The sequence below is a fragment of the Hyperoodon ampullatus genome, assembly GCF_949752795.1.
Source record: "Hyperoodon ampullatus genome assembly, chromosome: 13".
Taxonomy (NCBI): Eukaryota; Metazoa; Chordata; class Mammalia; order Artiodactyla; family Ziphiidae; genus Hyperoodon; species Hyperoodon ampullatus.
In genome coordinates, this window is record NC_136926.1 from 43,165,837 (window position 1) to 43,184,143 (window position 18,307).

Here is an 18,307-nt window from a genome sequence, read left to right on the forward strand (position 1 = left end):
TAGCTCTAACCAAATGTTTGGTTATTCATTGATTAGCTTAAAAATCCAAAAATATAAAATCTCAAACTGTCCAAAAGACATAAAAACAAATAAGCTTAAAAAGCTAAATTGAGCATTTTAATTTCTAAATGTAAAAGGAAAAAATTATTTTAAGCTGGTTTCGAACTTGATGTTCCTTTCCTATGGGTATGATTATTCCTCACTTCAAACTTGTAATTTTGAAAATCAGCTAACATTTTGAAAAAATTGCTTGATTTTCGAAGGCTAATGGAGCATCCTAGTCAAGAATTTTATAAAGCTTACTTACCTTGGTTTGGTTGAATATTCATATTTGGTCTGGGGCCATAGTTTCCCATCGGCTGCCCTTGACTCATGGTCATCTGGTTCTGTACCGGCATGCTCTGGGACGATGGCACGGAATGGCTGTAACCTCCCATGGACCCGTGGCTACTTGAAGGCATATTCATGGAACTGTTTGTCATATTGAGTTGATTGGGTCCAGGTCCCTGCATAGGCATATGGTTAGGCCCTTTGAAGAAAAGTGATCAGAACCAAAATATGAAAGTTAAACAGATGATCTATACAAAAGTACCTTAAAAAGCATATTTATTTCTTTGCATTAATGTAACAAGAGCACAAACAATAACTTGAGTATTTAATCAATAGCAAACAAAGTAAATGCTTTACATGAATGATAGCAAATACTGTGAGGTAGACATTATTATCATTTTACAGATTAAGAAACTGTTGCTTTTGAAAAGCCAGGAACATCCTGGAAAAAAACAAAAAGAGTAATGAAGGAGGACTTGCTTTATAAGAGACAAAAACATATAAAGCTGAATTAAAAGTATGTAGTATTAACACATAAATGAACCGATTAACAGATCAATAAACCTAGAGCACAGTCTGAAAGTGACCGAAATGCATAATTTGGTAAATGACAATGGCGCTGACATTAAGTATCAGTGAGCAAAAGAAAAGATAATTCAATAAATGATGTTTAACAACTGAGTAGATATCTGGAAAAATACAGGTTGGGTCCCTACCACATTTCTTCTACCAAAACTAAGTCCAGATGGATAAAAAAAATTAAACATTAAAAAAGAAGAAAAAGCAAAGAAGTTGTAACAGAGTATTTCAAAACAGAGAATTTTATAAATAATCTTGGACTGTAAGGGCCTTTTTAAGTGTGCCAAAAAACCCAGAACCATAAAAGATTTATAAAGTAGAGTACATAAAAATAAAACATTTGCACATGACCAACAAAACAAAATTAAGTAATAAAAAGATAAACTGGGAAAAAATTATTTACAAGAAATATCACAGACCAAACTACTTACTTAACATATAAAGCAAGTAAAAGACCACCAGCAGTAAAAGGGCCAAGTATATGAATGATCACTTCACACGAAAACTACAAAAGGGGTCATAAAACATGAGAAAATTGCTTGCTTTTTTTACTATAATAAAAAGGCAAATTAAAACTATGAGATCCATTTTTCACCTTCTAGACTTGCAAAGATCAAAAGTTTTGTTCCAACTATATTATGAAGAAAGAAGCACTTTCATACTTTGTTGAGAGAATATAAATGTATAAATAAGTCTACTATAAATTGGTCTACTATTTTTATGTAGACCAATATGGTAATAACTACCATATTTTAAAATGCATATACCTTTAGGGCTTCCCTGGTGGCGCAGTGCAGGGGAAGTGGTGCTAATGCAGGGGACACGGGTTCGAGCCCTGGTCCGGGAAGATCCCACATGCCGCGGAGCAACTAAGCCCTGCACCACAACTACTGAGCCTGTGTGCCACAACTACTGAGCCCGCGTGTCACAATTACTGAAGCCTGCGCACCTAAAGCCCATGCTCCGCAACAAGAGAAGCCACTGCAATGAGAAGCCCACGCACTGTAACAAAGAGTAGCCCCCCAAAACTAAATAAAACCCACATGCAGCAACAAGGACCCAATGCAGCCATGAATGAATGAATGAATGAATAAAAATAAAATGCATACACCTTTAACCTAGCAATTTCAGTTCTAGGAACTTATTCTATAAATATACAAGTTTTTGTGTGTGTACGTATATGGATGCAAAATTTTAAGTTTATCTGTTTACTTATTTATTTATATTTTACAGGCATAGTCACAAGCGCATAATTTTTAACACCAAAGGACTAGAAATAACCTATATTTCTATCAGAAGGGAACTGTCCAAGTAAATTAGAGGCATCCGTAAAAAAGAATGTAATGCAGTCATCAAAAGGAATGAGGCAGCTCTTTATATACCGAGTGGTCTCCAAAATATATGTTTATATACTCATGGTCTCCAAGAGAAACCTTTAAGAGGTAAAAAAAGATGCTATATAGTAATATCTACTGTATGCTACCATTTGTGTTTTTAAAAAAAGAATAAGAAGAAAGAAAATAGAATGTATACATGCATATGTGTTTCAAGGATAACTGGGTACCAATGCCTGTCTGGAACAAAGAGTCTGGGAAGGTAGGGGCTGTATGCCTTTTTTGTACCTTTTTTATTTTGGTGCCATAGGTATGTATTATCTAATTTTTTTTAATCAATTAAATTTTTTTAAAAAGGAACCTAAGACTAAGAGGATATACGAACAAATCAAACAGCATATAAGAAGCACTACAACTTACATTATAAAATAAAATATTAAAAACAAACTAAAATTGGAAATTAAAAGCCTAGTTACAAATTTGTGTGCATAAAAAGGTTGGCTAAACACTATACAAAACTTATTAAATAAAGGCAATATAAGTAACTGGACTTCCAATTTCTCCTATACACCTAAACTGTAAACTCTCTAACTATAAATTGTTTTAGAAGCTCTAAGGTATTCTGGACAATCTAGATCCTAAGTGCTTGAAAATCTCTGGCTCATAAAGAGTATATCTTACTCCAGACAGCCTTACACAAAAACAAAAATGTCATGTTAACAATAATTATATTGCTGCTGCTTGTTTCCTCAGCCTTAGGCTTGAATGTTATCTGGAGAAGTTGAGTCAAAATCCTAATTAAAGGTACCACCGGGCTTCCTTGGTGGCACAGTGGTTGGGAGTCTGCCTGCCGATGCAGGGGACATGGGTTCGTGCCCCAGTCTGGGAAGATCCCACATGCCACGGAGCGGCTGGGCCTGTGAGCCATGGCCGCTGAGCCTGCGCGTCCGGAGCCTGTGCTCCGCAACGGGAGAGGCCACAACCGTGAGAGGTCCGTGTACCGCAAAAAAAAAAAAAGGTACCACCATAAAAAGTCACAAAACTCCTCTAACGTGCTAACCTGCATTAGCACTACCCCACCAGTTTTTAAAACAACGTGTCATAATGAGCTAGATGTGGATTAAGCAAGAAGCTTGCTTCTGACCACAACCAGACAAGTAGTTACCTCTTTATTCCTACCTCCACGTGGTGGAGGGCTACTGGGCCATGACCGTGGAAGCCTTGGCAGGAAAGAGAAGGTTGCCACCAAGACACCACAGCCCTCCTACATGACCCATCACACATCAATCTCCTATAAGCCAGGCTATCTGGCCTCTTTTGCTCTGTGCTCTCTCTTGCTTCATTTTTTACACCCATAGTCCCTGGACACCAATGCTACCAACGAACATAATCAGTTAAGACAACACTATCCTAAGGATGCTAATATTATTTAATTTAAAAAATAAATTGCTCTGTTATTTTAATTTACTCTCTTTATTGCTATTTGTTTAATACTTTCTTTTCGTTAATGAAAACAACCTTTATCTTTAGAAAGTAAAAGTATGCCCCACCAAGAATTATAGGTATGGGTGTGACTGATGTTACAAAAACAAAATAGTTTAAAGATACTGATACTTTTCAGATTAAAAATTCAAACCAGCAAAAGTTAACTAAATAAGCATCCAATGGTCTGAAAGATATTTTAAGCGGCTCTAAACTTAAAATGGATAAATAGTAAATGGTTCATTATATAAGAAACCTGACACTTCTCAGCTTTTAATTTTGCTTCAATATCAATTTCCATATTTCTATTATACTATAAACATATGTATTCATAAAAATGCATACTCAGTTTCAAAAGACCAATGAGGAAATACTAAATACATGAGCACTTTAGAGCCCGTTTTGTTTTTTCTCCCCATGTGTCTTTTCCAGCAATACTGTTTCTGAGACCAATAAATTTTTAAGTAAATACAAAACTCAGAGAAATGTTACACATTTTTATAAACAGATCTTAATTCTTAAGCCATGGCACAATGCCTTTTTTCCCCCAAAAGCTTCTAAAGCCAGCTGTATTGCATAGTTTCAGACAGACTAAATTTAGCCAGTTCTGTTCATCAGAGGAATGCTGTGTGTCAGCTACATCAAAGCCCAAGGGCAGCCTGATAAACACTGAATACAGGTCACGTAGCTCTGTAGCTAACAAACTCTAAGAGAGCTTGGACTCGGGGGCATTCAAAGCAGTTTTGTCATCAACAATCTAGTATCCCTTGAGCCCCCACGTCGTTTCAGTTGCTAAGCAACTCCGGTGTTAATGTCTTAGAGGAGAAAAACTTACCAGGCATCTGGCCGTTCATCTGGTTCTGCATGTGTGGTGCAGGAGGACCCCCAGCTACCATTCCATCTGAAGGCATGTTGTGTGAGCGTGGAGGTGGGGGAGGGCCGCTCTGATTCATCCCTCCAGGACCCATAGGCATATTCTGTGTGGGTGGCTGAAAGGAGACAGTTTAGTAAAATAAGAAAAACAGTCAGACTAATATACTAAAGATGCATATGGTATAACAGCTGCCTATACTATTCAGTTGAGTAGGGACAAAAACACAAATGCATTTCAAGTTATTCTAATGCATTTTAATCATGGACTTAACAACATCATATTTAATATGCTCCAAAGACTTCACAAGATCGTTAGCATGAATATATCATCCGACCACCTTAAACCAAAAGAACACCACGACTCAAGTATATTCTACTTTACAGTGAAAATTAAAAATTATAACATTCTATACAAAAAGAATTCTTATTTATTTATGTATAAGGATTTCTAATGTGCCCACTATTGTTGTTATTTAAATTATGTTTTAAAAATTAAGTCTCCTTTCATTATTAATATATTTGGATATATTTACTATTAATGATGAATTTTACCTGAAAAGATATAGTAACAAAAGACTAAGGACCAGAAGCTTCAAAATGTGATATATTTTATACTGTTTGAGGAGGGGGAGTGGTTTTGGAGGGGGAATGTTTTAAACCGCAAAGACTCAGCTCAGCCCAACATTTCTGTGCCGACTACTCCTATGGATTGGAAACATTACTGATGGCCTCCAAGGGTACAGAGACAGCTGCCTCAAAAGGATGCCTTTGGCAAATTTCCTAATGAAAGTGTGAAAAAAATCACTAACCTTGAGAGTTCACAAAAGGGCGAAAGGAAAAACACAGATACAAGGTGCTCTATAACACCTGGCTCCCTTCTTGGGAATATTTGGGTAGAGAAAGCACATAGTTAGTTTCTTTCCAAACCCCAGTTTTTTAATCCTACAAGAGGATAGGGAAGTATTGTTCTTTACAACTCTATTTCTGCCTTTTTTCTCTGCTTGTCTACGTTTTAAACATAATGTCCATTCCTAGAACTTCAGTCATTCTCTTCCTCCCATATGTTTATTGTGTCTGTACCACCCAGGCTTTGCGAACACAATCCTCCCTGGCATACTTACCAGACATACACTGTTCTTTAGACATCACAGTAAACACTCAAATCTCCAACCACCTAATAACCACTAACATTTACAAAATTAACCAAGTACTACTCTAATAGCACTCGTTCCAAATTCATAATCTTAATTTCTTCACTACTAAATCCAATCCAATAATTGCTCATTAAATATTTTCTCTTCAATTCTTAAATTCTTCATCCAATTTGTATTCTTTGAACACTTTGTTCTGTTTTCAAAAAACTTACTAAATATCAACTTAGTGTCACATATCTCACTTTTAATCATCCTTTACCATCCTTCAATATGGCTGACTTGGCCCTCTTGCTTGAAAATAAAATTCCTTTCTCCTATATCCTTGTCCAGATTTTCTCTGGAAAATTCATGCTCTCACTCTCAATAGGTATCAGTTTTTCATTTTCTTGTGATTCAATTGATGAAACATCAGTATGCGTGGTTCCCATCATAATAGACGAGGTTGTACCAAACCAACCCTCTTGCTAATAAAAGTTATAAAATCTAGACAAATGTAGAAACCATGTGAAGGCACTGAAGCATAATGTACACAGAGAGGAACAAGAGGGGCTACAACTCTTGAAAGAAGGGAAAAATAGAAAATCAGCCCCATAATCAACCTGGCTTTTCCTTTACTTTGCTGTATAACAGGAAAATAGAGTCCAAGTAGAAAGTGGCAGTCCTACTAGACTGAGAGAAGACAGAATTTTTGGCTAACAGAGAGCTGGAAACTAAAGAACCAAGTTCCAGAGAGGAAGAAACACAAAAAGGAGTAAATTCAAGAAAACTAGCAGAAAACAGCAGTTAGGAAGCAAAAGAGCTGAGAAGAGATTTCAGCTTCTGCCCAGTTCGAGGGAGACAAAGATTGGAGTGTAGGCCCCACCAAATCAGAAGTGCCTTCAAAAACAATTCAGTCTCTCTGTTGAGACTTCAAAAGAGCCTCTCCTTGGACTAAGGTCAAAATTGAAACAGATCAGCCCTAACAAGTCAATAAGCCCTCAATTAAAAGTTACAAGGCATTCTAAAAAAAATAAGAATAAATGGCCAACACCCATTAGGATGGCCATAATAATTAAAAAAAAAAAAAAACCTACAGAAAGTAACGTGTTGGCAAGAATGCAGAGAAAAAACACTCGTACATGCTGATGGGATCGTAAAAGGGTGCAACTATTGTGGAGAACACTTTAGCAGTTTCTCAAAGAGTTAAAACATAGAGTTATCATATGACCTAGCAATTCCACTCCTGGTATAGACCCAAGAGAACTGAAGATGTACAGTCACACTAAACTTATACGTGAATGTTCACAGCAGCACTATTTATAATAGCCAGACAGTAGGAAAAAACCTAAATGTCCTTCAGCTGATGAACTGAAAAACAAAATGTGGTAAAAATCCACACAATGGAATATTATTCAGCCACAAAATGGAATGAAGCAGTGATACACACTACAACATGGATAAATCTTGAAAACACTATGCTAAGTGAAGAAGTCAGACTCAAAAGGCCATACATTATATGATTCCATTTATATGAACTGTCCAGAATAGGCAAAGCCGGAGAGACAGAAAACAGACTGATCAGTCTTTGCCAGGGGATGGGCAGAGGGGAGAATTGGGGTTGACTGTCAATGGTCATGAGTTTTCTTCTTTGGGATGATGGTGTCCTAGAATTAGATAATGGTGATGGCTGCATAGCACTATGAATATACTAACACCCACTGAATTGTATACAGGGATTCCTCATTTTATTGTGCTTCACAGATACCATGTTTTTCTACAAATCAGAGGTCTGTGGCAACCCTGTGTGGAACAAGTGGACTGGCACCATTTTTCCAACAGCATCTGCTCATTTCGTGTCTTTATGTCACATTTTGGTAATTTTCACAATACTTCAAACTTTTTCATGATTATTATATATTTTATGGTGGTCTGTGAGCAGTGCCTTTTAATGTTACTATTGCAAAAAGATTATCACTCACTGAAGGTTCAGATTATGGTTAGCATTGTTTAGCAATAAAATATTTTTTAATTAAGGTATGTAAATTGATTTTTAGACACAGTGCTACTGCATACTTCACAGACTACAGTACAGTCTAAACATAACTTTTTTTTTTTTTTTTTTTTTTTTTTGTGGTACGCGGGCCTCTCACTGTCGTGGCCTCTCCTGTTGTGGAGCACAGGCTCCGGACATGCAGGCTCAGCGGCCACGGCTCACGGGCCCAGCTGCTCCACGGCATGTGGGATCTTCCCGGACCGGGGTACGAACCCATGTCACCTGCATCGGCAGGCAGACTCTCAACCACTGCGCCACCAGGGAAGCCCCAAACGTAACTTTTATATGCTCTGGGAAACGGAAAAATTTCTGTGACTAGCTTTATTGCAATATTCACTGTACTGTGGTGGTCTGGAACTGAATCCACAATATCTCTGAGGGGTGCCTGTACTTTAAAAGGTTAAAATGATGAACCTCATGTTATGCGAATTTCATCTCCATTAAAAAAAAAAAAGAGTAGATGGACAACAAATAGAAATAATAGAAAACAGGAGAAGACACATAGGTCATTCACATTTTAGAGTTATCTGAGAGACTTTAAAAATGACTGATTAATATATTCAAGGCAAAAAACAAACAGGACAAATGGAGAATTTCAGCAAAGCCTAGAATTCTTAAGTCAAAGGGAGCAACAAATGTATAGAAAATACGACACGTCAAAAAGATACAAAGGAGAGAAAATATGAACAGAAAGTGTAAAGAAAGACATGTACGTCATGGTGAAAAGGCCTAAAACACATCTAACTGGAGTTACAAAAGTAGAAGAGACGGAATTCCCTGGAGGTCCAGAGGTTAGGACTCCATGCTCTCACTGCCAAGGACATGGGCTTGATACCTGGTCGGGGAACTAAAATCCCACAAGCCATGCAGTGCAGCCAAAAAAAGAGAAAAAATGTAGAAAAGAGAAAATAACACATAAGCAATAAGAATACTGTTCAAGAATTTTCCAAAGCTAACAAAAGACATGAGTCTCTAGCAAACGTATGAAGCGCTACAAACCTCAGCAGGGTATGAAGATAACCATGGCTAGATACTTCAAAGTCCTAAAAACCAAAGTCAAAGCGAAAATCTTTAAAGTAGCCAGGGAAAATAAAACACATTACCTTCAGGTGAATGGCAATTAGACTAAAAACCTATTTTTTATCAGAAATAATGGAAATAGAATATTTTAAAAATGACATCTTTAAAGTGCTAAGACAGAAAAAGAAAATAATCAACAACCAACCTAGAATTCTATACTAAGAGAAAATAACCTCCAAACACAAAAATGAAACAATAATAGTTTCAGATGAACAAAAGCTAAGATAACCTGTAACAAATGAAGAGAATTCATCCAGCTAAATGAAAATGGCACAGAACTGGAGGGATTAATAGGAATGGAAAGGTAAATATGTAGATAAATAAAAATATTAATATTTAAAATAATAGTGGGACTTTCCTGGTGGCACAGTGGTTAAGAATCCGCCTGCCAGTGCAGGGGACATGGGTTTGAGCCCTGGTCCAGGAAGATCCCACATGCCACGGAGCAACTAAGCCTGTGCGCCACAACTACTGAGCCTGCGCTCTAGAGCCCACGAGCCACAACTATTGAGCCCGCATGCCACAACTACTGAAGCCCGTGCGCCGAGGGCCTGTGCTCCACAACAAGAGAAGCATGAGCACGGCAACAAAGAGTAGCCCCCGCTCGCCACAACTACAGAAAGCCCACGTGCAGCAACAAAGACCCAACGCAGCCAAAAATAAATAAATAAATTAATTAATTAAATTAAATAATAGTAACAATGAATAGTATAGTTTAAACATATGTAGAAGTATAAAATATGACAAGACTAACATAAAGGACAGCAGGATACATGAAGTTATATTGTTGCAAGTTTCCTATATTTTTCAGCAACTGTTAAAAGTACAAATTTAGAGCGGAATCTAATAAACCAAAGATGCATATTGTAATCTGTTAGGCAACTACTTAAAAATGCGTATGCACATATAAAAAATGTATAACTAACAAACTAGAAGAGAGGAACAAATAATGCTTGACTAATGCAAAGAAGGACCAGAAAGAGACAAATAGGAAACTAGTATCAGGGTGATAGACGGAAAGCCTACTATATCATGTTCAAAGGTAAATGTATATAGACCCCTCATTTCAATAAAATAACAAAATTATTTTTTAAAACGCTCAACTATATTCTGTTCACAAGAGATCCACTTTAAACTTAAGAACACATATGTGTTAAAAGAAAAAGAATACTATGTAAACTCTAATCAAAAGTATGGTGATGTAACCATACATTAGATAGTTGACTTAAACCAAGAAATATTACTGGGGGAATTCCCTGGTAGTCCAGTTAGGACTCTGTGCTTCCACTGCAGGGGGCACGGATTCAATCCCTGGTCCCTGGTTGGGGAACTAAGATCTCACAAGCCACGTGGTGTGACCAAATAAACAAATAAATAAAATAAAAAGAAATACTACTAGAAATACTAAAGGGATAGTTTATTATAATAAAAGGATCAATTCAACAGAAATGTAACAATCATAAATTTGCATACATCTCATAATTGCAGTTTCAAAATCTATAACGTAAAAGGAAAAATGGAATAATCCATAATAATGGTTGGAGATTTTAATATACTTCTTCTGGTAACTGACAGAACAAGGAGACCAAAAAAACAACAAACAAATGAAAAAAAAAAAACCCTGAGAATATGAAAGATTTGACAACATTATTAACAACTCAATGTAATTAACATGCATAGACTACTATATGCAACAATTGCATAATACACATTCTTCTCAAATACTCAAGGAATATAGACCAAACTAGGTCATATACAGGGCCACAGGGCAAGTCAACAAATAACAAATGATTGAAATCTTATGCTGTATGTTTTGAGCACAGTGAAATTAAACTAGAAATCAATAACAGAAAACCAATAACCTGTTAGTTAATGAAGAAATAACAATGGAAATTAGAAAATATGTTTAACTGAATGGTAATGAAAATGCAACATCAGAATTTGTGAGATGCAGCTACAGCTATGCTAAAAGGAAAATTATAGCTTTAAAATGCATATTTAAAATTCATTTTTAAGAAAAGTTGAGAGCTTCCCTGGTGGCGCAGTGGTTCAGAGTCCGCCTGCCAATGCAGAGAACGCGGGTTCATGCCCCAGTCCAGGGGGATCCCACATGCCGCGGAGCGGCTGGGCCCGTAAGCCATGGCCCCTGGGCCTGCGCGTCCGGAGCCTGTGCTCCGCAACGGGAGAGGCCACAACAGTGAGAGGCCCACGTACCACAAAAGAAAAAAAAAAAAAAAAGAAAAGTTGAAAAATTAATGATATAAGCTTCTACCTGCAGTAGCTAGGAAAAGACATCAGTCAAACCCAAAGTAGTATAATGAAGGAAATAAAATAGACAAGTACTCAATGAACCATATACCATCTTCCAGAGAACACAAAAATGTAGAACAATTCCCAATCCTTAATGAGGTCACCAAAACTCTGACACCAAAACCTCAAAATGACATTACAAAAAAGAAATTTACATGCCAATATTTCTCATGAACAGACACAAAAATCCTAAACAAAATTTTTCAAATCAAATACTGACTGTATTAAAAAGACGATACATTATATAACCAATGGAATTTATTCCAGGAGTGCAAGCTGATTTAACTTTTGGAAATTGATCATTGTAACTCACCAAATTACCAAAATAAAATTCATATAATCATCTCAATAAAGGAAAAGTATCTGATAAAATTCAACACCCACTAAAGACTTTAAAAAATTAATAGGAGCATCCTTAATATAACAAATCTAGTTTACAAAAAAATGTATACTCAATGTCATCTTACTGATGAAATACTGGACTTTCAGGAAAGAAAACAAGAATTCAGGAACAAGACAAGAATATCCATTAACACCAAGTCTATTCAACAAAATAAATAAACCAATAAACAAATTAGTATAAAAAAAATAAAGTAGGAAAAAAATAAGAAGGAATAAAAGATTGGAAAAGACATATAATTATTATTCAAAGATGACAGGATTGAATGCATAGAAAACCCCAAGAAAATCTGTAACAAACTACGAGAATCACTAAGGTAACTAGAGACAAGGTCAATATATAAAAATCAACTGTATTTCTATATATTGCCAATAAACTAGAAAATTACAATTTAAAAGACGATACCATGTATAATAGCATCCAAAAAAACTGAATACCTAGGAACAAATCTAGCAAGAGATGTGCAATACTTCTACACTGCGACACTGTTGAGAGAAATTAAGGAGTTTACTAAACAGAGGGATATGCCATCTTCATTGACTGGAAGACTAAATATTGTGGAGATACCAGTTTCTCCAATGTTGACTTAGAGATTCCATGTAATCTCAATCAAAATCCCAACAGGCTTTCTGTAGAAATTAACAAACTGACTGTAAAATTTATATGGAAATACAAAAGACAAAATAGCCAGGACACTCAAAGAACAATACTACCTGCTGCTATAATTAAGATATTGGTTGGTGCAAGGACAGATAAACAGACCAATAGAATAAAAAGACCAACAGAATAGAGTTGAGGAACAGTGTAACACATACAGTCACCTTACAACAAAACGACTTATATTCAATGGGTAAAAACTGATCTTTCCAATAAATGGTACTGAATAAGTTGAATATCATATGAACAAAAATGAACCCTGACTCCTAGCTCAGATCATAAACAAATTTAATTTGCAATGAATCATGGATAGACAAACCTTTAGAAGAATGCATAGGCATATCTTCATGACCCTGATACAAGAAAATATTTCTTAAACAAGATACAGAAAAGAAATTTAAAAATTGATAAACTGGATTTCATTTAAATTAGAAACTCTGTTCATCCAAAGACATCATAAAGAGAATAAAAAAGCAACTTCTGAACTGGAAGAAGGTATCTGCAATATATATAGCCAATAAAAGATTTGTATCTAGAATAAAGAACCCCTACAAATAAACTTTAAAAAAGAAAACCCAATGGAAAATGGGCAAAAAACAGGCATCAGAAAACTTTTCTGGAATGGCAGCATTGTTCTATATCCTGATTGTAGTGGTGGTTACATGGATTTGTCAAAATGAATCCATCTATACAATTTAAATGAATGAATTTTATTCTCTGTAAATTATACCTCAAATGTCATTTCCTCAAGGAAGACCACCAGAATCATCAGCCCCCATTACCTGCTCCCTCCTTAGTCCTAGATGCCCTTCCTTCACAGCATTTACAATCGGCACTTAAAATGTCTGTGTAATTGCTTAATGAATGTCTGCCGACCACACTACATGTTAACTTCTGTTAGGACTGAGTCCATAATTATATCTGCCTATCACTGTAGCCCCCAATCATCTAGTGTAAAATACAGTACTCAATAAAGATTTGTTAAATGAAAAAATGATTTTAAAATATAGCATTTCAAAATTAAATCAGGGGCCAGTATCTCTGTGGTAATTTTCATGTTTTTTAATTGTCAAAATTCCCTATTCTACCTCATCTCCATCTGGAAGTCTATCAGACATCTCAACTTAAAATCTACAACACTGACTCCCTGATATCTCTGCCTCAGCCTCAAATCCCTTTACCCTACAGTATCAGCTGATGGCAATTTCATCTGTCCGGTTGCTCTGAAAACCATGGGGTCATCTTTGACACTTTTCTTCTTACACTCTGCCCCCTACGTCCAATTTTCAACATATCCTTTGAGCTCTACCTTTAACATATACTCACAGTTTGACCACTTCTACCACCACCTCTTCTGCTACCACCCTGCTACCAGCCACCATCACCTCTCTCATGTTGATTACTGCAAGGGCCTCCTTACTGGATTTCCTGCTCCGACCCACACTTCTCCATGGTAAATTCTCCACACAGTAAGCAGAATGAGCTTATTAAAATATACCAATTCACTCTTCAGCTCAAAATCCTCCAAGGGCTTCCGATTTCAGAGTGAAAAAGTCCTTACAATAGCCTACACAATAGGTTCTGTTCATATAAACTCCTGATTCTGTCCCAGCCACAACAGCCTTCATGCTGTTCCTTCAACAAGCCAGGCACAGTTTCACTTCAGGAGCTTTCCACTGCTTCTTTCCTCTGCCTAAAACACTCTTCCTCAAGTCTTAGCTCAGATGTCACCTTCTCAAAGAGGTATACCCTGACCACTCTACTTCATATTACAAATTCCATCCCCCGCCTCCAGCATTCCCAATACACCTCTCCCTCTCCTATCTGTTTTCCTTTTCCTTAGCTCTTTCCATTGTTCGACAGACCACATGATTTAATTATTTATTATGCCTGCCTCGTTTGCTAGAATATAAAACCCAAGAGAGCAGGAATGTTTTGCTCACTGATGTTTCAAAAACTAACTATTGCCTGACACACAGTAGGCACTTATAAACGGCACTTCATTTATAAATAAATGAAGAAACCATCAAGTTTAAATGATTTACTATAAAACTAAAAATAATTCTGACTATAAAATTATCTTCAATATTTCTTTAGAATATAAAAAAACTGAAAAATACAAATTTTAACAATTCTTCATCTGTATAACTATCATTAGCATAGCTGTCATTAAAATAGTTCCCCAAAGGAGGCACTAAAGTGACATGTAGAAATAGGAGATTTAAAAATAAATTATTCAAAACAGGCTACACATATTTTACATATATAGATACATATACACAGATAAAATACTTCCAAAAGTTGATAAAGAGATGATCCCTATACACACAAAAGACTCTTGATTAGTCAACCACGACTGGATCCAAAAGCCCCATCTGTATCATATTTGCCTTATTTCCTAGTCCTAAAATCAGTCTCCCCAAAATGAATTTTACACATATCTGAAACAGTTTAGGAAGGTCTCCTCGATTCCTCATTCGTGCCTACAAGACATTTCAGGATGCCACCATGGGTAGCCTTGAATTTATGCTGGCTTTTGACCTCACCAATTGATTTCTTCAATTTAACAATCTCATAAATTGTCATATGGCACCTTGTTCCAAAAAAGATAGCTAATATTCAGTCCTATCATAAAATGTGATCAGTTTAACTTTCATAACTAATAATATCTCCCAGTTATTTTCACAGCATTTTGATTCTTCATATGTCCTAAAGCCTTAGGCTCCAGAATGACTGACATACTAAAAATACTCTCCCCAGTTTTAGTACTAGGTTCCCCACTAAATTCAACTTTATGAAACAGCAAACATTTTTACCATAACAAATCCAACATTACACTTTGTCTCAGCTCTGAAAAACCAAGCCTTCCAAGCCTTAATCACTAAACAATCACGCCAGAACCATATAATCTAAAGAACAAAAAGTAAATGTCTTTTTCTTCACAGACCAGAAGATTTCTCTAGAGTATTCTTTCAAAAGAAAAGAAAAAAATAAATAAACTAATCTACTCCTGAAACACTGGGAGATAGGACTCTAAGCCTTTCTTAAAGTTGTAATAATACCACCCATTAAGAAATGTATATTTGGCTTGGGACTTCCCTGGAGGCACAGTGCCAATGCAGGGGACACGGGTTCAAGCTCTGGAACGGGAAGATCCCACATGCTGCGGAGCAACTAAGCCCATGCACCACAACTACTGAGCCTGTGCTCTAGAGCCCACGAGCCACAACTACTGAAGCCTGCGCACCTAGAGCCTGTGCTCCGCAACAAGAGAAGCCACCGCAATGAGAAGCCCGCACACCGCAACGAAGAGTAACCCCCGCTCACTGCAACTAGAGAAAGCCTGTGCGCAGCAAGGAAGACCCAGCACAACCAAAACTAATAAATAAATAAATAAATACATTTTTTTAAAAAAAGAAGAAATATATATTTGCTTGATCTTGGATTTTTTAAATATTATTTTTGTATCTATACCAGTCTGGCTAAATTACAAAAATAATGTGTAATCATTATAAAAATAGAAACAATACACACGGGAACCATTGCTAAAAGCTTGGTATGCACATCTCCAGGATCTTTTTCAAAATTCATATATATAAACATATATTTAGTTTTTAAAAGTAGGGTCACACTATCCTGTTATTAATTCTACTGTAGGTATTATTCTGTATCAGCAAATAATTCAATCTCATGCAGAAGTACAGAACTCAACTGAATAAGATATAACAGTTTTTAACCCATCCTCACTACTGACAGTTTTTCCTTGTATTGTTTTATTATTTTGCCAATAAAAATAATGCTTAAACAACCTTGTACAAATACTTTTCTGTACTTATTCTGTGCAAATAAGAGTAAATTACTTAATTTCCAACATTTAGGTTCTTTACTTTCTTAGCTACACGGCAAACAAATTCTGCTCTTTATAGAGGTGAGCTAGATACATTATTTTCAATTAATAACAAAAGGACAACCTTTAGGTTCTCTAGTACATTTATAAGCTTCATTCACTAATATAGTTCTGCAAGAAAATTACACACACATTTGTATTTCTCGCAGTAAGATATATCCAATTTCTTTACATATTTGGACTCAGACAGTCTTCTGAATTTTATATATGCTATCCAGCAAATAGTTAACATGATTTTTCCTAGGATTCTAAAAAGACAAGATAGGCAACAATGTTGGCAAAATGCTCCCTATAATACATTAATGTAGAGAAATGTGCCCCCATAAATCAATTCGCTATGAAATACAGGGTTACCTCCTTTATGAAACCTTCCCTAATCCTCAACAGCAGAACTAATTACTTCTATGTTTCAAATGTACTTTAAATATACATAATTCCAAAATAGCATATAAGTATACTACAGAATTACTATCTGTTGTCTTTAATATCATTTATAGAACTTTTTGGCATATAAAATACACATACACATTTCAAAAGACCATTTCACCTGTAGTCTTGCTTCTGTTTTTAATACCAAAATGTCTTAATTAGACACCTTTTATTTTGCAGCACTTTATTAGGTAGAAGAGAAAGAAAACAGCTGTGGCTGGTGAAAGAAAGGGGAGTAGTCTGAGATGATCACTATGTTTCTGACTAAAAGAACTCAGCGTTTACACTACTCACTTGAGATAGGAAATAGCAAAATGGCTGTGCACTTTTTTTTCCTTTAACAGCAGGGAACAGAGGGGGAACTGAGACAGATGACTTTTGCCTACATTGTGTGGAGAGGCCTGTAAAATATCCAAACTGGTTATGTCAAGTGGAAGCTAGATTCATGGGGGCACACTTGGGCAAGAATATACATATTTGGGAGCCAAGAATATGGAGGGGAACATCAAGTCAAGAATATAAAAAACCAGGAGTGTGGGTGAAATCTCCCAGGAAGGGTGTGTATAGTAAAAAGTTGTTCAAGTACAGATCATCACCATTTGATAGGCAGGTAAAACATAGGGAGCCGAGCAGCTAGAAAGGTAAAAAAGAAAACTATCACAGAAGTTAAAGAATACAAGTTTCAACATTATCACACTGACCAAATAAATATGATCATGTTCAGCAAACACTTAAAACATTCTGAAAATGATGACAATATTGAAGAAAAGTTCTTTCCATAATTCTAAATAAGAACTTAAACCCTTTCATTAAAAAAACTGTAATAAAATAACAAGGTACAGAACAGTGTGTATGGCAAGGTTCTACCTGCCTAGAAAAGAAGGGGAAAGTATGTATTTACATTGCCTTTTATTTGCATAAAAAGCAGGTATAAGACAGAGGTGGGAGTAGGCTTCTGTATGACCTTTTGTAGTTTTTAATGTTCTAACCACATCAAAGTATTTCCTGTGCTAAAAATTAAGTTAAAATTTATGAAAGAAATAAACTCTGCTAATCTTTAAAATGTTCCACAACTCTAACCACGTGTTCCCACGTGTTCCTTCACTTCACTTGGATCACACCTGTAAACAGTAAATCCTATAATATCAAATTTTAGTCAGTGAAATATCTTAACAGATGGATGGTCTGCCAGCACAGTCACTGAGCCTGAAGACAGATATATTATCGTTTTTACTGACACTTGTGTAAGGAAAGGCTGATCAAGTGCCCAATGCTAACTCAAAACATCAAGTGTGGTATCACCAAAAAATGAAATTTAGGAAATAAAAAACAATATATGAAATGTAAGGCTACTTCCTCTAACCAATTTTCATTAATAGTTAAGACTTTTATTTTTTGGACAGAACACCTATTAAACAAAAATGATCTTTAATACTTTTAAAATTCAAGTGTATCTGATTAGAGATTTCTTTAAACAATGCTCATAATGAATTAAGTGAAAAGCAAGACAACTAATTCCAATCAACTTTCAGCCTTCTTTTAAAATTAAATGCATACCATAAAAAGAAACGAAATTGAGTTATTTGTAGTGAGGTGGATGGACCTAGAGACTGTCATACAGAGTCAAGTAAGTCAGAAAGAGAAAAACAAATACCGTATGCTAACACATATATATGGAATCTTAAAAAAAAAAAATGGTTCTGAAGAACCTTCAGGCAGGACAGGAATAAAGACGCAGAC

At 35.8% G+C, this 18,307-nt stretch overlaps 1 protein-coding gene across 1 annotated transcript in view; it reads right to left on the reverse strand.

The window, feature by feature from the left end:
• SS18 (SS18 subunit of BAF chromatin remodeling complex) overlaps window positions 1-18,307 on the reverse strand; it is a gene marked incomplete at its 5' end in the record, with an annotated part of 76,129 nt that overhangs the window by 33,353 nt on the left and 24,469 nt on the right. The window contains 2 exons of the mRNA XM_079717243.1: window positions 308-529; window positions 4,561-4,714. Of these exons, the coding sequence (XP_079573369.1) occupies window positions 308-529; window positions 4,561-4,714 (376 nt within the window). The remainder of the gene's footprint in view (window positions 1-307; window positions 530-4,560; window positions 4,715-18,307) is intronic.